Here is a 26,283-nt window from a genome sequence, read left to right on the forward strand (position 1 = left end):
ATGAAGTGACCCTCAAACATGACGACCACTGCAAACTGAGCGAGGAACAACGCGCCAACTACATCGTGAAGCTCTTCTGTGTCATGCTATTATCCCGAATACTTACAAAAAATGGAAATTCTTTTTTCAAGATGTCTTACTTCAAAAAAAGAAACGATAAATTGGCTTCAGCTTGCAGTGCTCCATGAATTGTGTGCTGCCATGTAACAAAAGCAACAAAAAGCACTCAGACAAAATTAGGCTCGTTCACAGCATCGCTAGAAAGGGCAAAATACCGCCTGCGAGCTGAGCTCGTGTTGAGCCGTTTTTACCAAAGTCATGTGAACGAACCCAACTCGTCTAAGGCACGGAGGAAGTGCCTTCTGAGGTGCCCTTCATCTAATCTCCCCCCCGACCCTCAGAAAATGTCCCCGTCAAGGAATATTTTCAGCAGACCGACTGTCTCGTGTGTTCATAGTGCCGTCATTGCCCGAGAGGACTTACAAGACTACCGTGTTGAGCTGCTAGAAACGATACTTTGTGCAAGCACTCCGCCTTCATCTTACTGTCCCCCTTACCTGTGGTATTCGCTTCGGGACGGTAAACTGCGGAACCTAATATCTGTCACTTTACTAGTTTGAAGGAGGAGCGAGATTAACCTTAGGATTCTAGAACATCCCGGCACCCCACATTCCACCTCGACTCGAGAAAGTGGACGGCAGCGTTGCCTCTCGACAGATGTTACTGCGGTTCGCTGACACCTCGTGGGAATTCTTGAGAGGCGTAGTGCCTTCTTCAGTCAATGGGCGGTGTTGTTCTTAACTCGGTGGAGGTGAGCTAGAGCTTCGAATCGAGTGCTGTTTTAGAATACGGGCCTAAGTTCTCGTTACGTTGTGGCGCTCGCATCGCGCACCTGTAGTGCCCATGGCGCGCCCGCATGTAAGCTCTATGTTGTGCAAGACAAATTACATGCGTGGCTGTATGGACCAGTTTACAGCGCCACTGCATGGACGCTGCCATTATTGAGCACGTGACCACGCCGCCATTGAGCGCCTTCTGGCGTCCACTTCCCGGTAGCGGACCACTTGCAGCGAGAATGCAGAAATGGACCGTTTTCTTATTGTAGAGTACATGTTTCACGCCAGTGATGCAACGTTTTCGACGGAAAGTGCAAACGAAACTTTCGTGCTGCTGAGAATTTGTGCATGGCCTTATTTTATCCTGATGGAGCTGAGCGAGCACTCCAAGTCGGCGCATGGACGTGTTCGCATGAACCGACACCCGATTGCGCGTACTTTCTCTCTCTTCCGTTTTCTCGTAACAGCATATAGCTTTTACCTCCCTTCTCTACTGTGTATTTTTTGTTGCGATGGTGGCAATGTGCCAGAAGTTTGTCGATAAAACTGTTTCGCTTTCCAGTAAGCATGTCTCTGTTACTTCCATTACCCCTTACAGCAATCTGTTGTTCTGAGATGCATAGACCGTGAGAACGATCAGGGAAATATTTACAGACAAACAAATATCAATACTCATGATGATATATCAACAATAGGCGTTGTATGAGGCAGATTTACCAGTTAGTGTAAAAAAAATATGCTCGAATTTATAAGCGGCTTCAGTGTTTATGATTTGTTCAACTGTAATGTAGTCGAGCTGTAAATACTGGCACTGATTGATGCCAGCAAAATATTCTCGTCTTGCCCGCCTTACTGACGGGAGTCCACAGCGAAGAGCAGTCGACTACAGTCTCGTAAGAAAAAATACCAAATCTTACACTCATGCAATTGTATGAGATACCGAGTCTTCCTATCTAGCGGCGCTAATATTAGCTCATCGGCCCCCGAATTTAGTCATTTAGATTAAAAAAAGGAAAGTAATAAAAGTTCTCGACACAAAGTCCTTGGCGATTCATGTTTCGATGATCCGTTAAGTATATTTCGGTATATTTGCGGAATAACCACCACAGGGTTTCCTCAAAGGCAGCAACTCAATCCGTTAATACTCGGCGCTTCGCGGTGGCGGCCCTGGATAACGCCGAGTGTTCTTAGGCAAGCGCGAAAAAGGTGTCCCGCTACAGTTGACGCCTCATGCATTCGTCGTGTCGACGGTGACATTGCGTTGTGTGGCTACGTTGAATAAATGCTAACCCATTACCGTTGACTGTCATCTTCAGATGGGCCATGCTGCAGCTTCTTTGCTATTGACTGTAATTCGACTGCTACAGCAACGTGTCGTTTCTGTCGACAATCTCTCCATGAATTCGCGATAGCTGCCGAGTACACTTTATGATTTGACATTAAAAGAATGGCATCAACGTACTGAAATATGTAACAAACTGTTGCCTATAAGCTGTAGCTTACAGACTTATAGGGGCGTCTAATAATAGAATATTTCCATCGAATCAATCGCAAATATTTGAGAAAGACACTTTCACTCGAAAGGTGAAGCACCGATTGCGATAGCAAATTAGATGGCTAAACGAAGTAAGGCTAGTAGTTTTATCAGGTGGATACAATGCTGTAAACATTCGCTTACTAAATAAATTAAAAGCATGCTGTCACGAGCGCATGGGCAAACACGGACCCATCTCAATCGATGACCGCGGGCAACCGTCGTCAAAGCGCTGGCGTGGTGATGTAGCTGTGAGTGAATTCGCCTTCGTGCTGCCTGTGACTTCAATGCTGTGAGTGAATTCGTCTTCGTGCTGCCTGTGACTTCAATGCTGTGAGCGAATTGCCTTCGTGCTGCCTGTGACTTCAATGCTAGGAGTGAATTCGCCTTCGTGCTGCCTGTGACTTCAATGAAGAAAACGCACACGAAGCCATCAGCTATCTCTGGTGGGGCAGCCTTCGAACCCATCACACAGACGACCTCCAAGGGAGGGCGCGGGCTGCCGTGCTCATCCGCCACAGCCGGAGGAGAAGAGGAAATGCCCACTAACCGGACCCCCTCCCCCCTCCCCCTCAAGCACGTGCACATCTCACCGGCCCTCCCCCCTTGCCTCCCTTGCTGCACGCGCGAGAAGACGCGCCGATTCAAGCCACTGTGTTCTGCGCTCGCCTTCGCGAGCTTTTCCTCGCAGCTACAGCAATCGGTGACTTATACAAAACCTGACGGCGACACCGATGGAGGAAATTCCCCTTTCTTGTGCATATATAATTGCTGCCGAAATAAACGGCCTTCGAATATCGAATGGAATGCCAAATATTGCTCAGTTTTAACACATTGAAATTTGTAGATTAGATGTAACTATTACGTAGTCATCCTATCTCATGAAATGATAATGAAACAAAGTTCGCCACATGCGCGTCGCAGAGTGTCACATTCGTTGAACGATAACCCAGTGGTAGTCAATTGTGTGTGGAATTGCGCTGCTGAGCTCATGGGCGCGGGACCGAATCCTGTCCGAGGCGGCCGCATTTACGTGGTGCGAAATGCAAAAAAAAGAGAGAAAATACTCGTGTCGGCCATTAGGTGCACGTTCAAAAACACCAGGTGGTCAAAATTATTTCAGGATCCACTAATACGGCGTTCCTCATAATCATGTCGTGGTTCCGGTGAGTATATTGTCTCATAATTCAAATGTTTTTCGTTGACCGGCGCATTAGCCTACAGGTATTTTTTGGCAGATTTGGTCCATCGCTTTAAAGAATCCAAATATCGTGAGATCGACCAAGCAATATGTTGCTTTGACTACATCGAGACAACAAATTCGCGTGTTGCATAGGGCGAAGCAGGATTATTTAACGACCGGAAACTGCACTACACAGAAACAGTCTACACCATACGTTAGCTCAGCCAATGTTGCCCTACGCGAGGCAGTTGCGGCTTTCCTGCATCCAAATCATGTGCGAGAGCTTCCGCTTGGAATCTGTATTCCTCCCTACAGACGGCAGTAATCCTTTTCCATTGTACTATTCGATAGAGAAGAATATTCGACAACGTCGAATATTTACTGCTAGAATCGCACATGAATTTAGAGACTATTGGAGTCGTATTCGTTATTTTTTAAACTTGCACGCCTCTACCTTGCTTTTTTTTATAGATGGTCACGTTTTTCGTAACGGAAGCGCGTTACTCACGATGTCAGGTGCCCGGCCGGCTTGCTTGGCAGCAGATGCCTTGTACGCGCTGCTGTCGAAAACGGAAGGTGGGTGGCTGTAGCACACTCCTTTACCCTCGGTCCACCCCACAGAGCTGTAGGCGATGACCGTGTCTGCCACGTGGTTGCTGTAGCAAATTGAAGCACAATACGCCTTGTTCAGTGATGAGCGGGAGATACAAAAAAACTTTGTTTATGATGACAATTCGCGTCCATATACAGGCAACCAACAAAGTTCGTCAGATGACGGGATGTCGTTGGCTGGAGCCTGCGTTTCGAAATAGGGCGTTGCCTGCGCCAAGGCAACGACGGTGGCAACGTGCAGTTGTTCCCTGGCGGAGACAAGTGCGCTTCGCGAAACACTGCTTTCAGCTGCGAAACATTGCTTCTCTGACCACCCGTTCACTTTCTGTGAGAACGTATTTATGGACTAATGCACACTCCTAAAGGGCATGCAATACATCTATGGTGCGCAGGTAAGATGTGTATGAAAAACACAGCGCTTGCATCTAAGATCCAGAAATATGTTGCCCTTTGTGATGCACTTTCACGGTGAACCACGGCTCAACATGAAATAAAATTGAAGCAAAAACAACAGGCACAGATATTACGAAGGACAAATTGCGGAATGATTCGCATAAGCAATATTCTCATTAAAAGGGTCACGCAAGGCATAGTTTCACAGTCGAGCTCATTTTTTGGCAGTCCGCTATGCGGTCCGACATAGGCGCCGAAAGGTGATTGATTCGTGTAATTTAATCGGGCTCATCCAAGCGGTTTTGCAGCAACACGCTAGAACACGTCTAACACACCTCCCCGCAAATGAGCCGCTTATCGTGTTCTTCATTTAAGAAATTTAGATTCATTTTTTTTGTTTTTCATTCCGAAACTGCTGCATGATCGTGAGTGCCGCTGTAGTGTGGGGCTTCGGATTAATTTTGACCTCGCACCTGAAGTAATTTATTGCGGGACCAGCGGGCACAATATCGTACGTCACGTAAACCACTTGTGGAAGGACGCGGTATGGGCCGGTGTAGCGAGGAAGGAGCTTTTCAGAAGGCCCACACGCCGGGAGGGGGACCAAAGTAGGACGAAGTCACCTAGAGCAAAGTGTTCGTCATGGTGTCGCTGCCCATAAAGGCGCTTACGATTCCCTTGGGGGGGTGGGGGGCAATAAATCTAATACGGGCCATCTGCAGGGCGTAATCAGCCCGGACAATGGCGTAGCGTGCTTATTCAGTCGTTGAAGTTGCAGGGGAAGGAATAAATGTGTCTAACGGTAAAGTTTCTTCACGTCCGAACGGTAAAAAGGAGAGTATCGAGCAGTGCCGTGGCGAGGGGAAGTATGTGCGAATGTCGCGTATGGCAATGCAAGGTCCCAATCACAGTGGTCAGCCGACACATACTTTGAAAGAAAGTCTGGTAACGTCCGATTCAAGCGCTTGGTGAGCCCGTTCTTATGTGGGAGGTATGGCGTGATGATCTTGTGCTGCGTGGGCTAGGCACGCAGGATGTCCTCGATGACTTTCGACAAGAGGTCCGGCCTCAGTCAGTCAGCTATTGAAGTGGGGTAGCATGTACTAAAATTATGTCACGGAAGAGAATGTCCGCCACGTCTGTAGCAGAGCTGGTCAACAATGCTCGTGTCATTGCATAGCTCAATCGATTCGTCTCCTGAAGCAGATGTAGCAAAGGGTCCTAGATGGCCCAAACCTTCACGGAAGAGGGGTGCAGATTGGACGTCGATGGGTTGAAGATACCTAGCAGGAAGTGTAGGTGGTTTCTTTCGGCGTTAACAGAGCTCGCAGGCGCTGACCTAACGTTGTACGGAGTGAGCTAGGTCAGGTGAATAGAAAAGATGGCTCACGCGGTCATGTGTGAGTGTGAAACCAAGGTGGCCAGCGGTTGGGGCGTCGTGCAGCTCACGAAGAACTGTGTAGCGCAGGTGTGATGGCATAACTAGGAGGGGGTCAGGACCGTCAGGATACACGTTACGCCGATGTAAAGTGCCATACTTCAGGGTGTGAACATTCACACAGATGACTCGCTAGCAGAGGATTCCAGGCGCTCGATTATTTCTCTTAAGTAGGCATACCTACTCTAATCTTCGATGATGCTAATCAACTGGCTCACGGATAAGAAGCATTTGAGGGATTCAGTGTGCGAAGAGCCACAGTCGGCCACAGGGCAGTGGGACCAACAATACGCATCTTTGTGCAGGCTCTCTGTCTTGCATGCTACTATGCAGGTGTACTCTTGCAGGCGCAGTGCCCATAGAGCGAGCCTGCCTGTAGGGTCTTTCAAAGAGGCAAGCCAAGAGACGGCATGGTGGTCAGTAACTACTGTGAATGGTCGGCCAAATAGAAAAGGGCGAAATTTTTCCACTGCCAACGCGAGAGCGAGGCACTCATGTTCTGTAAATGAGTAATTTCGCCCCGATACGCACAGCAGCCTGCTGGCATAAACCATGACTTAATTCGCTCCCCGCTGACGTTGGGCCGAGATGGCGCCTATTTTGTAGCTACTTGCGTCAGTGCGGATTTCGCTTTGAGCTGATGAGTCGAAGTGGGCCACAATGGAAGACGTTGTGAGGATTGTGCTTAGCTCGGAGAAAGTCGCGGCTTGTGCAGGACCCTAGGTAAAAGGGGCGTTTTGTTTACGAAGAAATCACAATCTCTGCATAGTTCTTCACAAACCGGTGAAAATAGGAGGAGAGTCCCAGAATGTTGCGAACATCTTTGGCAGACCTGGGCACAGGAAAGTCTTTCAGGGCTCGAATTTTTTCTCTGGGGCCTTCAGCGCCCACAATAGGCCAAGTATTGTAATGCGACAATGGCTAAAACGGCACTTTGATGAGTTCAACTGAATCCGGCACGGCGGAAGACGTCAAGAACTGTTGACAGGTGTTCGAGGTGTACATCAAATGTGAGTGAAAACGCAATTACGTTGGGGAAATAAGATAAGCATGTATGCTACTTCAACTCATGAAGCAGAGAGCCCATCATTCTCTTGAATGTGGCTAAGGCATTGCGCAGACCGAAAGTAAAGCCCATCAAGAGCTACAAAAGCAGTTTTCTCCCGGTCCCTGGAGTCCACAGCAATATGCCAATATTCAGATCAAAGGTTTATAGAAGAGAAGTAAGTGGCACCATACAGACAGTCAAGGACATCATCAATCCGCGGTAAGGGGTAAGCGTCTTTCTTAGTAGTGTTGTTGAGATACCGATAATGCACACAAAGGCGCCGTGATCCACCCCTCTTTTTCATTAAAACAACAGGGGGTGCCCAGGAACTGGAGGATGGCTGGATAATGCTCTTCGCAAGCATCTTCTTTACTGTTTTCTTCCTGCTGAATGACGCTTCGCTCAGACGCAGACACTCGACAGAGACGATCGGTGAACAGAGCCTGCATGGCTGTGTATGCGATGCGGGACAACGAATGCCTCACCCAAAGGCCAATTACTGAAGTGGAGAATGTCTCGATAGGATTCTAGAATACATCTGAGGATGACAGTGTGTTCAGGCGTAAGGTCATTAGAGAGTTGTAGCTCAGAGAACCAGTGGGCCAGTGGGCTCAGCGCGACAGCGTAGACACCACTGTGCATGTGGTACCGCGCATGCGCAGTGGAGTCTATGCTGGTCCGCTGGGTCCGCTGCCCCGCTGGCTGGCTGAGCTATAACTCTGTATTAGCGATCATGCTTCGAATCATGATAATGGTCATGATCCGCGTGCTCATCGGAGGCCATGTAGCATCCATTGCAGAATCTCCCAGCTGAAACTCTTGCAGTGGACAAAGGTGCGCTACGGAAAGCCCCTTTGGAAGTACTTGCTTGGCGAAGCCGAAATTCACATGTGGAAGGCAGGTTCGGCTTGCTTAATGCTCGGGATCGCGTAGGGTGCAGCGACACCTCGCGTGAACCCTGTCATAAATTGATCTGTGATGCAGACAGAATATGCCGATTGCTGATAGCTTCATGTGCGCTGTGCTGTCGCCACTTAGTTCGCGTTGACGAGACAGCACGAAGGTGAATTCTCTCACCGCCCCTGCCGCGCTCTCTCACTCCAGCTCTGTAATAGCAAGTGTGCGCGGTCATCGTGTGAAATGTGTTAATGTTTGCCTGCGCGCTCGTGGCACCATGCTTCTTAATTTAGTTAGCATGCAGTTGCTTACAAATTTGTACAGCCGATAGACCTACTATCCTTACTTCGTATAGAAGTCTATACTTTCAGGCGAAACTGCGATTTTTTTATTCGATTCGTAACAACGTAACATGCAACACTAGAGATTCGGTGCTTGCTGTCTCGCAGAGTATTTGCGGTACAATATACGGGTCTTACTGTGTCACAATGTTAAAGTATGAGACTGGGCGAGTTCACGCGAAAGCCATTTATGATGCAAATACAAGACGATTGGCTGCATGGTTTAGTTCTGTAGAATTCTATTTCTTAGAAATTTCACCAGAGAAGCCGACATTGAAAAATAGAACACAATGGACATTTTAACACCTTTGAGGGTGCTCTAAAAGCGAGAAATAAAAAAAATGGCGTCCTTAACCGTTATATACTTACTTGACAGCGTCGGTAAAAATGGTCTGCAGGAGCTCATACGCGCTTGGCTCTTGATAACTGGTTATTCCGAGAGCTATTAACGTTTTTCTGCTGGCGTCGCTGCCTTGAAAGTTTTTTAGTTTCTGGAAAGAAATGCGTTAGAAAGCATAATACGAGATCAGCGCATGCACCCTTGAAAATAGTACATAGAGATAACTGGCAAACAATAAAAAGACGAGTAATGATGATCGTTCTTTGATTGTTTTTATCTGCATGGCATTTGTTCTTACTTTCTTGCTTCTTTAGTTTATTGTTCACCTTCACAAAATTTTACTTCTGACCCATGAATATACTATGATGAATATGGATTTGTGTTTGTTCACAATTCTTCTAATTCATAAAGCCAGCGTGACACTTCTCTGCAAGCAGGCCAAGCATACAACAGAATGCAAAGAACGTCATGTACAATTAAATTATCCTAATAAAGAAGCGGATTTGGACAGAAGACGCGTTGACGAGGAGAAGGCTGGCCGCAATGAAAGTCATGACTCTTAGCGGAATAAAAAAAAAAATCGAGTTAGGGGGATCTCTCCACGCTCTGCGTCCCCCTTTGTTCTGGCCGCTTCACCTCATGCGAGATACCAGTCTCGCAGGGTGTTAACCTATGTTTTCGACACATGTAGACCGAAATTATTTTTCTTGCGTTCTTTGCTTACCTGTAAAAGCGCACTCTATATATGTGATTATTCTGTCGTCATAAGTGGGCTTGACCTTCGACTAACAAGTCCATGAACTGGTTGCTGCGTCGAATACGCAATTTTACCCCTTCGAGCAGTGCACACGCATTGCATCTTGAAGTGATAATGTACGATGGGTGTTTTCTCTCTCGTTTGCCTCCGTTCCTGTCCTTTAAAGGCAAAGTTTTCCGTTTTGTACCTCGCCGGTGTGTTGTGACCGTCACTGCCGTCTGGCTGTTCGCTTGCCGAATAGGCCAACGAATCACAGCACAGTACGCGCGCCACTCAGTCCGCTGGGTTCCTTGCAACACCACCAGATGGCGCTCGCCTCCGCGCATCCGCGGTGCCGGTTGTGTGAGGATATGAAATAATTCAGTGCCATTTCACTTTGTGAAGGTGTATGGCCGGCGAAGCTGTGTATGTGGGCACTTCAATGGCGAACGGTCCATTGCCATGCACCCGCCGTGGTTGCTCAGTGGCTATGGTGTTGGGCTGCTGAGCACGAGGTCGCGGGATCGAATCCCTGCCACGGCGGCCGCATTTCGATGGGGGCGAAATGCGAAAACACCCGTGTGCTTAGATTTAGGTGCACGTTAAAGAACCCCAGGTGGTCAAAATTTCCGGAGTCCTCCACTACGGCGTGCCTCATAATCAGAAAAGGGTTTTGGCACGTAAAACCCCAAATATTATTATTATTATTATTATTATTATCCATTGCCATGCGTGAAACGCCGTATGCTCATATATGGAAGGCGAGTATGCGACTACTCGCTCCTCCACGATGTTGTGCCTCAGTAGATGATGGAGCACCGGGGGGTGTACATACCCATGTATTTTTACAAAACGCGACACGGAACCTTTTACTAACGAATTCTGGCACGTAGAACAGACACGCACCTCAGCGCAATACGAGGGTACACACTGCTTCACCGTAGCCAAGGCGATGATGCGTTGGTCGACGTCTCGCAGTGCAGTAATGGTTTTCAGGTCACTCGAAAACCACAAGCTGTCACGCGCGGCACAGGCCACACAAAATTGGGTCCCCACTAACTCCCTCTGAAACCTTGGCGTTGCAACGGTAAAATTTGCGGGACTGGGGCCACATGGACGGTTCGCATTTCTTTCCGCCTCGCGGTCTTGGCCGAGAGCCCGCCTACATGACCGCCACCACGGGAGAGTGGAAGGAAAGAGATGCGCAAGCGCTTGGAACGCCGACAAAGAGAAGGTGATGCAAACATAGACGCGGCCGAGGTGGATCAAAGCATATATCTGTTCTTATCAGCATGATATATGATGCGGGTTTTATTTGGACCCAACATATTAAAGTTATTTTTGTAAGCTGGTGGAGTGCTTAATGCCTGCTTGACCTCTGCCGCCGCTCGGCCCGTTATTTCAGTCTTCTAGATCGGCCTCGGGATCAACCCGCGTATGGGGAGAAAACAACTCCATAGAGGAACGCAATTTCTTTCCGGAACCTATACGCCTTTTCATACATAACTTTCAACGCTGTGTAGGCTAGAGATACTTCTTCCTGTGGCTTCGTTCGCGCTTGGATATAATTCGATGTTTTTTTGACCGCGATTGTGCGCTACTCTTCTTCATATAGGCTCAATATCGAATGAAAGAACTTTTAATCCGTAGAATCAAGCACACTGTGGTATACGACTGCTGATGCATTGTTTTGGATCATTTTTGTTTTTGTTGTTCTTTTCGGGTTTCCTACTTGCAACCCGCCGCGAGGAGCCTCGTGCGCATGCTCGCGCGAGCGAACGCTTTTGGCGCGCAGCGAAGTGTAGACTGAACACGCGGAGTGAAAACTTGATCGAACTTCCTGCGTAGTTTCCACAGCGTTGACGTGCTATGTGTATGGAACGGAGTATAGCCATATGCAGCTTCGCTGTAAAAAAAGAATAAGAAAACTCTCCTTCGCGCATACACGACTGCGTGGTAATGAGGAAGCAAATGCTCCTTGCGGTTAGAATGGATTCGAATTGCGCTACGTACATATTCGCATGCCGCCTCTGAAACCCTGTCGAGTTGAGCGCGTCTGTCGGACTCGCTAGTAGTCAGCAACTCCGCTTAACAAAAGGCTCGGATAATTCGTGTGCGCCTACGCTAGTGCGCGTGTACTCTGGTGTTTCGATTATTTATGCACTGACACAGCGGTTTGCTACATATGGATTCCAGCTCGTTGGATCTGCTACGTTTCCGGGACAGTTGGACTGTGCGCAGTTTATTTCTCTTGGCTCTTCGTACGCCTCGCCATTTGTATTCTTTCGAATGTTGGGCGGTAATGTGACAACGAAATGTTCAAGGCCCGACTTCGATCCAGATTCCTCACATCGCTCGCTTGCCCCCGTTGCGCGCTCTTAGTTTAAGCAAAAGCTGCTGGCTCTATAGACGAGCCTGTATTGTTTCTGGTGGCCGACTGTGCTTTCACAGCTGTGCTAGATAATTGTACCTTCTGCACCCGTCTGTAGTTGCAGTGTCCGCAGTCTATATTGTGCGAGTAGGGGTACTTCCTGCTTCTTCTTTAAGCAGTGTGTGTCTAGTGCGGAGGTTCGCTGCTGTGGATGTCGGGCAGTGCGTCAGCACGAACCACATTGCGATAACATGGGAGAAGTCACGGTCCCCTAAACCTAACCAGGAGTACCGAGCCGGTGCTGTACCGTATTTTTTTTTTCAATGCCCTTTGCTCAGTTACGCCGATAACGTTGGCTTGCCAGGAACCGATGGTAGTTGCCTTCTCTTTTAGCACTTAGCGTATTGATTTACTGGATGCCGCAGCGGCCAGTGAATGACAGCCACGGCCGCTTTCATTTAGTACATCTCGGAGAAGAAAAGCCCTGCACACTTTTAGAAGTGCTGCCAAAACGGAATGCATGCAGAGAATCCATAGAAAATATATTCAAGAAAAGCTACAGCCTAGCTCAGCGCGTCCCAGTTTCCTGCATTGACACTTGGCCTCGCATATGTCAGCGTTGATCATCGACTGCATCGTGCCATGGTGTGACGCGGGATGCCACGCAATTTATCTGGGGAGGATGGCGGCGAGTCTCGCTTGGTGTTATTCCATTGCCCAACTATACAGGCAGTCGTCCAATACTGGAGGTCTCGTCATCATGCGCGCACCAGGTGAGGACGGCCCACCTCTCCTCCATACGGGCATTGGCTGCGCACGGATGTCTGCGCGAGTCAGCACATTACGCGGCTCGCTTGCGTTATCTCGGAGGTAGTCTGCGGCGGGTGCAAAAGTTGAGGGCGAGCCGAGGTGGCTGGTGGCTTCACGCGCGCTGTGTTTTTGCGCACGTTGTCTTGGAGGCCGCGCTATATCTTGTTTGGGAGACAAGCCGAAGCGAGAGGCAGCGTGAAGCGTTTGCTCACTGCTGTGGGCTTCTACTTCAAGCCAGCTCTATGGCAGTGAGTGATCGTGGTCATCAAGTTGGATATGTTTGTTTGCCCGCAAGTGCGTGAAACCACGCTTGTCAATTTAATTATTAAGCGAATGTTCGATTCAATTTATACGGGCGATAAAATTACGACCGGCACTTCGTGTTGTTGCGTAATCCATTGCTGTCGATGTCAACGATACAATGGCAAAGGAAACTCCCAATAACCAATGTTGCAATGTTGCACTGCGAGAGTACTACGCAGCTCAAAATGTGCGAAATCAATTCTGCCCTATAAGCTGTCGCCACTCCTACTTCACCCTTTCTCTCTCTCTCCCTCTCTCCCTATCTGTCCCCATGCCTTAGTTCCTCGCCCTTCTTCGCCACACTTTACTGTGTTTCCTGCCTACAACCAAAAGAGCACGCCTCACTTCGCGTATAATTTCTATAGAAATTTTTGAACGCTCTTTGTTCTATAACTACACAGTGTATATAGCACAAATGTCTGATTTTTTCATAATCGCGTTTTGTTTTATCGCACAACTGTCCTTGGTCTTGTTGATCTTTGGCGCCCTCGATTTGTTTTCCTTCTTTTCGACCAAACTCGAACAGTTCAGTCTTGAGCCGCCGCGTTGTCTCCTACACGGCCACCAACTCGACACGTAACGATGACGTGGGTTACCGCACTGGGACAGGTGGCGGTCACGTGGATATGCGTGTTCGAACCCCGGTGGGCACGTATATTAACGTTAGCGGCACGTAAAGTGCACATACGCGGGGCACATACCACGCTCACTCGATTCTATAGCGCGCACTTTTCTTCAAGAAAAGTACACAAATTTAATCACATGTGTGCTGTGTTCGAATACGAAACCTACATAACAACAGCAACATGTTATCGTCAAAGTGATTCATATTTCTATAATCCAATCCAATGCACACGTCGCTGCAGCTAAGGGAGCTGTTGCAGCTTTGAGCTCGCTCCTTCCGTTCGTGAGGCTGCCTTGGTCTTCAAGGCGTTCGGTATCTCACATTCCAGAAGTGGCAAGGAAGATTATATGTTCGGGGCTCTAGTGATAACGGGGCCATTGACAGTGGCGGCAGTGACGCCTGTTCCACTGCAGACGCGCGGTATAAATTTTGTCCAGAGCGAACCGCTCTTGAGAATGAACGATGAACAGCTTTGTATTTATATTTGATAATATTGCGTGTGGGTGTTCGAAATAAGGCATTGCAATTGTTTTTATTGCTGTTTGTGAGAATGATGTCCATACATCTATCAAGGGTGCGTAAGAATCAAGCAGTGACCGTAGATGGTACTGCGACGCAGTACGGTACGTGGCTCATTAAGACAGTATTCTTGCGCGGCCATACTGTACAGGTGTACATGGTTTGCGATGTCTGTTTCATGCTCCTTTGATTTTGTTCGAGAAGTGGCCTTTGTATGTAGGAAGGCCGTGTAAACAATTCGTATCGTGCAAATAGTGTCTGCCTTAAGCTCTTCCAGAATAAACGACACCGACAAGCGACATTAGTGCGATATTTGACACGCGGACCAGGATTGATTGATTGATTGATGATTGATGTTTAATGGCGCATGGGGCGCGGACCAGAAGGAGTGATGTACTTACTTGAAGAAGTTTTTTTGCTTTGTCGTACAGCGCCCTGATCTTCTGCGCGCTCTGCAGCACGTTCAGAACACCATAGTGCTTGATGTTTTTCGGTACAAGTTCTGTTAGCTTCTCCTCTATCGTTCCGTTGATGTCGGCGGCGCTTGAGTACCTTGGAAGGAGCGAACGAGATCAAAGGTCGTGCCCTTGTCACTACGATCTGTACAGAGGTGTTCGTTCACTGATATCCCACGTGCAAGAAATTCACCAAAATGTTAGCACTTCAACCTGATTCGCTTTCAACACACTTTCGTCACAAGTGAAAGACAGTATAACAGACAAGACAGGCAGTAACACAATGCCTACTAATGTACAGACACGAGCGAAATTCTAGAGACCACGACTCCGAGACAAAAGAGAAAAAAGGAAAAAAAAAAGGGGTATAGGCTGCATCTGGGAAGCGGCGACAACAGGGTACATGAAATGCCTTGTTCGTGTTGCAGAGAGTGTATTGGCGTTAGGCTACATTTACGACGTAGTCATATGCACAAGTTACGTTCATTCACAAATTAGAAAGTTTACGTGCCTAATTGCTGTTACAGCGTGTGGATGTACGTCTTACGGTGAAACATTCCGATCCTGCTCGCTTCCCAAGCATGGTGCGCCCATTTGTTTTACAAGCTGGGCCGGGATAACGTAATACTATATATATCTAATTTTATTTCAAGTTCGCTGTGGGCCCTCAGAGGTAGGTCAAAATTTATTTGAATACTCTCAAGGCCACAAGGCACTGCAGAGGGGGTGGGTTACATTGCAGTGAACTAGTAGAAAAAACTACAGAGAAAAAAAGATGACATCCTAATATAAATGTCAATATACATCATAATACACGTATTACTTACACGCCATAGTGGAACAAATAGTGAGATAGTAAAATAATGACAACAAGATCAACTAAGAAAAATAAAAACATCTAATTACATCTGCACATACTACTGAAATGGTGAAAAAATGTTAATTGCATCTAATTAGAAAAGAGAAGTATGATGGCAGTCTTGAAAGAGTTGCTATCCTCTGTAGCAGCAACTCAGGCGGGAAGGTGATTCCAGTCTTTGATGGTCTTTGGTAAGAAGGAATGTAAGAAAAAGTTAGTGCGACAGAAAGAAGGGGCTACTTTGTTAGGGTGGTCCGTGCGCGATGAAAAGTAGGATGGTGCTGAGACGAACACAGCCTGAAGAATTGCATTGTGAAAGAGATCTTATGAAAAAGAGGAAGTACTTTTCGTCGTATTATCAGGTCAAGGCATAGGCCAAGGCCAAAAAAATATTTCATTGAGGTGACGCTTGAAGATCGGTTATAATCTGATAACATAAATATTGCCGCTCAGTTTTGGATAGATTAATGAGTCAACTAGAGTGTGTTGATGAGGATCCCACATCAGTGCTGCATATTCTTGTTCAGGTCGAATTATTGTCTTATATAATACTGGATCAAAGTTTGAATTGGCTTGGTTAAAGTTTCTACGAAGGCATTTCCGTGAACGATTAGCTTTGTTGTAATGTAGTTTATGTTATGGCACCACCAAACATTACTGGTTATTTATACTGCGATCTAATTTAGTTCCATTAGTAAGATAGTCAAAAGAACTGGAAGGAATGCAGAGGCGAGAAACGGTCATTTTACATTTAGTCGCGTTGAGAGTCATTTGTCGTTTGTTACACAACTCACATATGGTGCCAAGGTCAGATTGAACAACATATAAAAATTGTTTCTGTTGGTTATCGGGCGAAACCTGACGCCGTCATCGGCGAACAACTTTGTCGATGAGTTAAGGCCGTTAGGAAGGTAGTTAACATAAATTGGAAACAGCAAAAGACTCCGCCAAAATGGGCGGGGCGCACGCCTGAATCTTTCACGGAAGGCCAGTGGCGAATTTTTCATAAATACCGATTCCAGTCGTTTTACGTCGTTGGAGCCCTATTTGGGCAATGCCGTAAATAAATGTCCCTCCGCCCCCCTCCACACACACACACACACACACACACACACACACACACTCGAGCCAGCCGCACTAGCTGATGGTTCGGACTCGTGCGCTTGCTTCAATCTACTGTCATCGCACTCCATATGGATACGGGCACACACTCGCCGTGGTCAAAAGCTTTGAATATATCTTTCTTGCTGCCCGAGTCTCGTCACGCCATTCTTCGGGCTGAACGCGAAGCGGCCGTAGACGAGCAAGCGTCAAAATTGTGCAACGAAGTGCCCACTTGTAGGCCTTCTCCTGGTAAGCATGCAAATGTTTGAGTCTGATAAATTATACCAACTGTGGCGTAGCCAACTTTCTCAGAACGAGACCATATACACACGCACTGGTGAGCTACTCCTCTCAGAAAGTCAGCCACGAGGCTAACTTGAGCTCCGATTGCGTCATGCGTAGCGCGAAACCGGCGCGATCTTTGGAAGCCACACATCTAAGACGGAGTAACGGCTTTCAGTCGAATTGAAGGCAGGGTGCAGCCGTATTTGTGGCTACCGTTTGTAGAAAATGTGACTACGGTCATGCAATGTACCCGTTATTCAGAGTGAAAGGAATTTGAGCGTTCAACGATATCAAGGTTTTCATCACAGCGGTCTTTACTATTGTCGACGGGCAGGTATACTCAAAAACGCTCGCCCATTGTGTACGTGACCCGGGCGGGTGAAGAGTGGCCGGGCCAGGTACACCTTATAAGGTACTTGCCTTATCGGCCTAGGATGATGACGGTTAAGAGCTTCGCCGTGGGGAGATGGACATGGGGGAGACGTCAGCGTGAGCTCTGTTGCTCGGGGGTGATGCAATCGGTGAACCGGAGACATCCGCCTTCTCGACACGAGTGCGAGACGTGCGCGCAACGAACCCCGGATCACCCAGAACTTGCACCATCCCTTTAGCAACAAGTTTTGTGTTTCAGCGCAAGGCCACGGAGCAGTTCTTGGGGAGCCCTCATTTCATGTGGATTGAAGGGGTCAGTTGTTGCGCAGGTGTTGAATATATTATTGGGCATAATCTGCACACACGCACGCGCACACCTGGCATATCCAAGTTAACAAACACAATTGTGCGGATGCGTAGTGAAGCTTTCGTGAACTGGTTAAGACAATGCTGTAGGTTTGGCCGTTTTACTTTTGGGTCTTTGGCGCGAGGGAAACTGTAGCGCGCGCGTGTACTCTCGCTCACGCGTGTGACACACCACGTGACACGCGCCACGACCATCTGGAAGATACAGTTGGCGTTAGCACGATAGAAGTATAAGTGCGATTGGTTCCTATTGGTCAGAGCTCCGTGCTGCGTGTGACACACCACGTGATACGCGCGACGACCATCTGGAAGATGCAGTTGGCGTAAGCACGATAGAAGTATAAGTGCGATTGGTTCCTATTGGTCAGAGCACCTTGCTGCGTGTGACACACCACGTGACACGCACGACGACCATCTCGAAGATACAGTTGGCGTTAGCACGATAGATGTATAAGTGCGATTGGTTCCAATTGGTCAGAGCACCGTGCTGCTATACTGGGTACGTGACCGAGATTCAGTACCACCATCAGGCACGTAATTCAATTTTTTTTTCTAAATGTATGAACTAGTGGAATAGGCAGGAGCCCTCCGTAGTCATGGTCGGGAAAGTCCGGGAAATTTCGAAAAGAAACCCCTCGCTTAAAAAAAAAGAACAAAAAAACGGGTTGGCTGTGTTGTGTAACCGCGCGTGTATCAGTGACTATTTCTGCCAACCAATCGCGCATGAAAAGCTTCGCGCGTTTCGTTTGTTTCGTCGTAACCTATGCAACAATCACTGTTTGCCCCGAGGCGTCCTGCTCACTGCATGCACAACCAGCGATTTTGAAAACGCAGTGAAACAATTGTTTTAAATCTCACCTGTACTTAGTCTGCAAGGTTCCGTTGGTAAAGACGAGATACAAGATTCATTTAGGGAGCTGGAACGCTAACTTACCCTTGTAACTTATCCTTTGTTTGGCGCATGCTACAGAACTCCTCATTGCAACTACAAATCCATCCACTATAGCCTCCCTCAGTCAATGCGCTACTCGCTTTTTTTTCAGAACTGCTTAACATTCTATTAATTTTAGGGGGACTTCTTTATTGCTCTCCTTTGAACTTTACTTGCAGCTTTCGAGAATGCTGCAAGTTAAACCGCCAAGGTCAGTCAGCGGAGCGAAATATTTTGTTGACTGTGAAATTTACAGACCCTAGCCAATAACCTTAGAGCATTCCAGGCGGCCTAGCTTAAGTTTGTTTGGTGGCAGGCGTTTGCCTTAACGCGGCCGTAAAAAAAAATTTGCAGTCCCTAAAGGCAAACTACTGCGAAATTTCACTTTGGCTGCATTGCTAATAGAATAAGTACACTTGTGTGGCATACTGAAGCAATCGTTGCAAAGCTGATAACTGCCTAACTTTCCCATTAGCAGCCTTTAAATAGCTCCTAAGCTGAGTGCGCTTGTACATGTTGGTTGGCGGACGTGTGGCGGATGTTAATCGCCAGCCTGTCGCCTCCCGTATCTTTTAGCACGCAGCTGGCCCGCCCCTGTGGGGGCGTTTCACCGCCATATTTAGGGTATCAAAAAACTACTTTCGCGAGCATTTCGCAACGCATCCGCTCGTATCTCAATTTCGGCGCATTCTCGAGAGGTTTCTGTATGCCTGCATTACGTCAAACTATAGGCTTCTTACGGGGCATAAATTCTGCTGGAGCTGGCCTCTAACAGTTGCACTGTTATGCTTGGCCAGAATGTATCGCGTCAAGAATGTTGGTTTGCTTTAATGAATTACCAACCGGATATCGAAGCCGATGCCCCCCAAAGGTCGACTGCGGCTCTGCATCTCATTCTGGAACGTCGCCCAGCTTTCAGGAACCAGGACGCCGTGCAGAGTGCCGCGAGCAATTGCGACGTCCCTGTAGTAGATGTAGGTGCAGAGGCCGTCCGTCGGGATCATGCTGGGGAAGATCGCGTAGGCCCCGACCGTGCACACGAGCTCGTTGACCGAGACTGCAAAGGGGGAGTTACGAGAAAGGTTGGGGGGCCGCAAAAAGAAATTCTCGAACGTGTTTCATCTTAAAGAAGGGAATTGCGCTAAAAAAGACACGGACGAGTAAGGACATGGACGGGCGCAAACTCGCGACTGATTTTATTCAGAAGGAACACAAATATATATACCTAGATTCTTATTGCCTAATAATTGCCTAAGCGCACATGCCAAGAACGTTTTTTCTTTCTTATACAAATTTATACTGGAATCGCTTACACAATCATCACCTGACTTATCAATGTAAAAGCTTCTGCGAGTTCACGTGCTACCTGGTTACGACTGCGCCTTAAGATTTTGGTTCTAGCCAGCAAAGGCTGGCATGCTTTATCAGGCGTAGCCAAAGGGCATGCGCCGCAATGTAAGGGCAAATTTGACCCTTTTTCATTAACCATAGAGAGCTTGTGTTCCCTCAGTCGTTCATTTATACAACGGCCCGTCTGGCCAATGTAAACTTTTCCACATGTCAGGGGAATTTCATACACAACCCCGACCGAACACCTGACAAACTCGGTGGCGTGACGTTTGGTGCAGTCTCGCACGCATTCCTCGCCGGAGACAATCCGGGGGCACAAAGAGGCCAACTTGCGCGGGGCAGAAAATACCACCGGCACACCGTAGCGATTGGCTACATTCTTCAGGTTGTGGGAGACCCTATGAATGTATGTGTAAGCGATTCCAGTATAAATTTGTATAAGAAAGAAAAAACGTTCTTGGCATGTGCGCTTAGGCAATGATTAATCAATAAGAATCTAGGTATATATATTTGTGTTCCTTCTGAATAAAATCAGTCGCGAGTTTGCGCCCGTCCATGTCCTTACTCGTCCGTGTCTTTTTTAGCGCAATTCCCTTCTTTAAGTATGTACGACCGACTCGCCCAACAACGTGCTCTCCTGTTTCATCTTAATTCCCCAATTGGAGAGGTCGCTCCCGTTTAAAGATTGTTAACGCTAGCAGCCCTGTCGGCAAGGCTAATTTGACCGTGTTAAATTCGAGAATTTTTTTTTTCATTTTTTAGATATCAGTGTCCGTTCTATGAGCGGAACGCATGCGCAGCACTTTTCTTCAGTTAAGATGCACCGTTTTATCTGGTTGCGCATTGAAAGTTCACCGGCGTTGTCATCGAGCGAATTGTAAGCTACTATAGCACAGACACGGCATGTTACTGTTGACAGCGTGAAACGTGGCCTCCGGGCGGCGAGCGCTGTCTTTGCAGCTCGTATCGCCCGATCTCTGAGGCCGTGGGTCAAATCGCGAGCTTTTGGCCGGGCGTGGCTGCAACGGTTGAATTCTCGCGCTCTCCGCTTGTCCCGTCACTGCGGCGTAGGGGACGTGAGCAGTCGGCCCCGACGTGTCCGTGACGCCGGCAGCGTGCAGGCCAGGCGCACGTGTCCCGAACCACGGCAGTGCATGCACCGCGCAGGCCGACCGTGGGAAACCGTCCAGGACTAGTTCATTGGCGATTTAGATCTGCTGCAACAGGCTGTCGAACGGCTTTGAAGACCGTTCTCGATACGGCAGTTAGGCCGAAGTTTCGCCCTCCTGCTTTCGAAAGTCGGCGACAGCGGAACCGCTGAACCTTAACCTGGAGGTTCTTCCAGGTCAGCGAATCGCTTCGACGCATGGGGACGGCTTGAGGGCCCGGCTCGCACGTGGTTAGTCTGGTAGCCGCTCAAAGCCGCATCATCGAGGAGCAGCCATTCCCTGTCAAAAGGGTCCCGGATGTCTTCAACCCTGGAAACACGTGTTCGAAAATCTCCGTGCAAGTCTATTTTGTTCAGTAATAGATGTCATGGCGCAAACGCGCCACTACAATCTCAGAATGCCTAATTGCTTCAGGTAAATTACTTTTAACGCGTCAACCAGGGCCAGCTTCGCCGCTGAGCCTACGAAGGCCTTCAGTAGCCGACGCCTATGACTTTGGATCGTCTGGGTGCTTCATTGGCGGTCGGACAACGAAAATTCCTGTCGTGGTAGTAACTAAGGTATAGAGCGTGCAAGCTTGCAGAAAGAATAAGGGGACAACACGATGCAAAGAAACAGCGCGTAAATAAAACAATAGCTGAGGATGAACACTGCACGTACGCTAACCCAAAGGAATGATTACAGTAACAGAAACTGAATGGGCGCGTGGCATGTAGCACGCAATTTGAGCGTCCTCTTTGTAGGTACACATGCGTCCTGTTTCGAATAAATCAATTGTTGAATTTTGCGTTATGTGTATTGTCCTTCCTCGGTCCATGTTTTGTTTCCACTATTTCCTTAGCCTAAATGTGCCCTATCAACCAAGCTGACTTCCTCCCGATCTCGTGGGAATACATGCTGATTCAATTTACCCCTACCAAAGTCAGGGGTGCAAGGATTCAGGAGAGCACGTTGTTGGGCGAGTCGGTCGTACATACTTAAAGAAGGGAATTGCGCTAAAAAAGACACGGACCCTTCTTCCCTTCTTTAAGGTGCAAGGATAAGTTTCGAAAGCCGTATAGATGGTTTTTCGACCAGCTCACACCCCACACTGTAGACACGTTATTAAATAAAGCGTGCTTTGTAATTATCTTTCGCAGTTCGGTTAGGAGCTTTAGGCTGAAACGGGTGCGCTTTCAAGCTCACCAGTGCCGAAAATACAGCTGCGACTCTACAGCTAAGACTCATGACATCCGACGGTCCCGCCAAAGTTCCCCGGCAGTGATTTCGAAAAAGAAAAAGAAAGAGAGAGAGAGAGAGAGAGGAAAAAAGTACGACACCTACGCTGATTCGTAGTAGTAGTTCCATTTGAGGACCCAGTAAACTGAACGGCGGCTTAGCAGAAAATAGGACACCTGGCGTTTTTTTTATCGCGCCTTATTTACGCACCTTATGATTACTAGCCGGACGCGGGTTAGTAACAAGGTATCGGCATAACTGAAAGCGAGTTAATGAAGGACGCTCTGTCAGGCATGTTTGTGTGACGAAACCCGCAGTCAGCCATTAAAGCAGATGTTCTTGAGTTGGCTCCTATCAAGGGTAACTTGTTGTTTCGTCCACTTTCATTTCCTTTTCACGTATCACTTCCACACTTCAATGAAAAACGAGGTTCTCCTTTGCTTCCGCTGGCTTCATTATCTCTTGGCTTAGTACACTCTAGGAAACGTGCGCTGGTAAGCGAGAGTAACTACACAGTTAGTGCTAAAGAAGGGCAATTTCGTCCAACGGGATTCTAAGTGCAGGAGTGTGCGAGTCGCGTGCAAATGTGGGAAAGTAAGCGTTAAGTTTCTTGGTCGCAAAGAGAGCAGCGGCAGGACGAGCGGCAACAATTAGTCCCGATGCGAACGCTTTTCTTTCCGTTCGTGTCGTCGAGTGAAACGATAGAAACGGTCGACCCTCTTCGCCTGATCTTAACGCCAGTTTGAACGAGCTACACGCAGGGCAGTACTCCGCCTCATCGCTAGAAAATCCCATGGAAGCTAAATGGTGGAACGTGATGCGCCATGCGCCTCACGTGCACGCTATGAACAAACGATACCCATTAAACGCGCAAGACACTTCCATAGACTGGCTCCCGGTCATTGGTGCAAGTTTCTTCCTCGTAACTCGAGTGAAGTGGGCCAGGTGTCCAATACGTTGGCAGTTGAAGTAAATGGGACGGTCATCAGCAGTCCTACGCTCGACTGGATTGCGAGTAGGGAACGGTGGCCTTTGACCTTGGGCGTGCAAAAGTGAAGGACGGCGGTAGATCGGCTGATAACGAGCTGCGGTGCACAGGGAGTCCAGGCCAGCATTAGAGAGCTCCTGATGAACGAGAGCTTGGACTAGTGCCATCTGGGAGCTATGATCACAGGTAAGGCCGCACGTAGAAGCAGGAGACAGCGTCAATTTCATGTCGGACGATCTCCTTCTCGTGTTCTAAGGTGAGAGGCGCCGACGGTTCAGGCGCGTCTTCGCACAACCATGCTGCTGCCGTGTTCGGAAGTCGAGCGAAATGATGGGCAATGCGTCGACTTTTGGCGGCCTCAAAGCGCTTGCACTCTTGGATGACGTGGTCGACGCTGTCGCTGTCTTCGCAGCTTAGAAGATTGAAGGCATCATCTGCTAGGCCCTTTAACACGTGGCCAACTTTCTCGGGCTCCGTCATGCCGTCGTTGGCTTTGCGGCACACGGCAAGCACGTCCTGTGCATAAGTCAGGTATGACCTGTCGCTTTCTGCGCACGAGATGCCAGCTCCGTCTTCGCTGCTGCCTTTCTACCTGCAGACTTGCCGAACAGGGAGCGCATCTTTTCCTTGCATGCATCCCAGCTCCCAGTTTCGTCTTCGCTAATCTCAAACCACACCTTCGCTGTTCCTTTGAGATATGTTTGCCAACGTGATCGTCTCATCCCAGTGATTGTTCTTACTTGCAAGCTCGTACAGGTGTAGCCAGTCCTCGATCTCGGCATTGTCATTCCCGCAGAATGTGCCTGGGTCTTTTAGCTGAGCCAGGACGACCGTTGTCGTTCCAGTTGCCTCGGTGAGCGTCGACCCCTATTCCTCCATCGTGGAGAAAGCCAAGCGTCGGCCGCTGCCGAGCTCCGGTGTACCCTTTGGGTACCCCGCATCTCCCACCAAGATGCCACGGGGATGAGAGTAGCCAAAAGGGATAGGAAATTGTGTTTACAATATATATATATATACAGAGAGCGATGGCTGCCGGCTAGATGGCAGAACAACAACACGAGTGCTACTCTGATCGTCGTCTTCACCCTCTTTCTGGCGCATCCTTCCATGCTAGGCAGGATGCGTGCTTCAGTGCGCTGGAATAGGGCGTAACAATATTTATGTTCATTTTATCAATGCGCAGTTATTTTCCGAGCATGCTATATTTGTATAGATATACATATCAACACTTAGCAGATAGTAATCTTATGCTGGCAAGTGAGACAGTGCTATTGAATAGCATGAGCACAGTGTCGCCTAATAGTGTCTAGCGATAGGCGTATATCGGAGCATCTCGCAGCCTGCAAACCGTTTAAAGTGCTAACTATGACTTACATGGCTTCGTAGGTGGAGGCATTGGTGCGGGCGGCGGCCGAGCTGGAGGAGGTACAGGTCGTGGTGGCACAGCTGGAGGAGGTGCAGGTCGTGGATGGACGGCTGGAGGAGGGATGCCGGGTGGCGGGACATCTGGTGGTCTGCCGTCTGGCGCATGGTCTACCGGTGAGACAGCTGTAGGCGGATGTGTCATATTGTAAATCGACACAGTATACAAGCGCGTTAAGCAATAACTAGTGAGGCATTTAATTGCGCATAATGTAGTTTAGTTGGTCAAGAAGAGGGGTATTTGCAGCGAGCATTTCATTTAAACGCTCGGGGTGGACACCTGGGGCCCTATAACGTAAAACTATGCCACTATGTTTTTATTCCAATCTCCTGACATCAAATTTCCGTAACCACCGACGCAAGCATTGAGCGGTGACCTGCAGGGTTGTCTGAACAGACCAATCAAACGCTCTCCTCGTTCATAGGAGGTCACTTTTGTTTGCTTGAAAAACGAATACCATTGCCTACACTGAGCGGATCGTCTTATCTAATTGGCTGACAAGAGGCAAGGAGCACGCTCAAGTGGAGAGGGATTCGATGGGGCCGAGCCACTGCACTGAGAATCGATAACCGGATGTATAAGGTGGTGCTGGCGTCTGTGATTGTTCCACTTTCCCTTGCTTAGCTTGTGGTGGCTGGTCGAAAATTACGGCGGCATACCACGGAAACTTGAGAATGACGCTAAAACGGATCATCAGCGAAATAGAGCTAGCAGTACGAGGTCGTAAACGGGCCAAACGTGCTCGAAAACGTTACACGGCCACGCAAAAGGCTTTAATATGCGCAAATAAACCCATGCTCTCCGGCAGGTGCGAGTAGCCAGTGCCTGAGCGATTGACGGCGGCCATTTTTTATTCCTTTCGGAGCGGGGCAGCCTGCGGCTATTCAGAAGAAAATTCAGTTTTGTTGGGCATATTAATGCATCTTTAACGCGAACACGTCACTTTGACGCGTTAGTTTTTGCGGTTTTGTGACGTTTCGTGACAGGCAGTGAAGTGGGTGCAGCCCGAAAATGTTTGACCAATAACCGAGGGCTAATGACTAAAAGGCGTCGAATCAGAAATAACTATTTTTCTTTTGTTCGGTCAAATCATGCATAATCAGCGTGTACATGTCATATTAGAAGGGGCCATATCGCGGTTTTCGTGACGTCGCGTGACGGACAGGTGAAAGGGGGGTGGTCCAAAAAAGTTTTCTACCAATGGCGGAGGGCTGATTGCAGAATTGAAATTGAAAAGCTTGAAATAGTTTTACGTTATAGCGCCCCTGCAATATTCTTTGGCAACCTGCTTCGCTTTTTCCAGCTGACATCTCTCGTACTTACCAGGCCAGGAGAGTGCCTACACCCGATCGTTATTTCAGGCAACCACCAGCCTCATCCTCTTTATTGTCCCTGCAAGACTTAGGCCTCTCCCTGCCATCTCCAATTACCCATGTCCCGCGCATGCCGTTTCGACGTTGCGCACTACGCCTGCCGAACTGCACTTCGTCTTGTCAATGTCAAAGAGAAATTCGACTACCGTATAAACCAGATTTCTTCCCTCCCCTTAAAAAAAGGCGTTAAATTCGCCACTGGTCGTATTTAGCGGTATTTAGCACATTGCGAGTCGCCGTCTGGCCAAGTCAAGGTGAGGGGTCGCATATTCCGGACAGACCCATATTCTGGTTTGCACTGCACCCCCGTTGTTCTCTGGTAAAGACCGTTGCTTCTCTGTCTTTTAAGGCTGAGCCAGCATTTTTCGTTGTATCACACAGTCCCTAACTATTCTCAAATTTCT

General features: G+C 48.3%; 1 protein-coding gene, 1 long non-coding RNA gene and 1 other non-coding gene across 6 annotated transcripts in view; 2 read left to right on the forward strand and 1 right to left on the reverse strand.

Annotated features, from left to right (window-relative positions):
* Nucleotides 1-26,283, forward strand: part of LOC139049967 (uncharacterized) — a 112,940-nt gene that overhangs the window by 18,381 nt on the left and 68,276 nt on the right. The window contains exon 3 of the long non-coding RNA XR_011508679.1: nt 24,470-24,622. This is a non-coding gene — a long non-coding RNA (uncharacterized lncRNA). The remainder of the gene's footprint in view (nt 1-24,469; nt 24,623-26,283) is intronic.
* LOC139049965 (uncharacterized) overlaps nt 1-26,283 on the reverse strand; it is a 51,631-nt gene that overhangs the window by 9,767 nt on the left and 15,581 nt on the right. For all 4 annotated transcript variants that reach the window (XM_070525905.1, XM_070525906.1, XM_070525907.1 and 1 more), the window contains 5 exons: nt 24,458-24,631; nt 19,202-19,415; nt 14,388-14,538; nt 8,652-8,773; nt 4,062-4,209 (listed from right to left, as the gene is read on the reverse strand). In XM_070525905.1, coding sequence (XP_070382006.1) covers nt 4,062-4,209; nt 8,652-8,773; nt 14,388-14,538; nt 19,202-19,415; nt 24,458-24,631 — 809 coding nt within the window. The remainder of the gene's footprint in view (nt 1-4,061; nt 4,210-8,651; nt 8,774-14,387; nt 14,539-19,201; nt 19,416-24,457; nt 24,632-26,283) is intronic.
* Nucleotides 10,604-10,790, forward strand: LOC139050229 (U2 spliceosomal RNA). The gene has a single exon (XR_011508821.1). It is a non-coding gene; the product is annotated as a U2 spliceosomal RNA (small nuclear RNA).

The sequence above is a fragment of the Dermacentor albipictus genome, chromosome 9 (genome assembly GCF_038994185.2).
Source record: "Dermacentor albipictus isolate Rhodes 1998 colony chromosome 9, USDA_Dalb.pri_finalv2, whole genome shotgun sequence".
Classification (NCBI taxonomy): Eukaryota; Metazoa; Arthropoda; class Arachnida; order Ixodida; family Ixodidae; genus Dermacentor; species Dermacentor albipictus.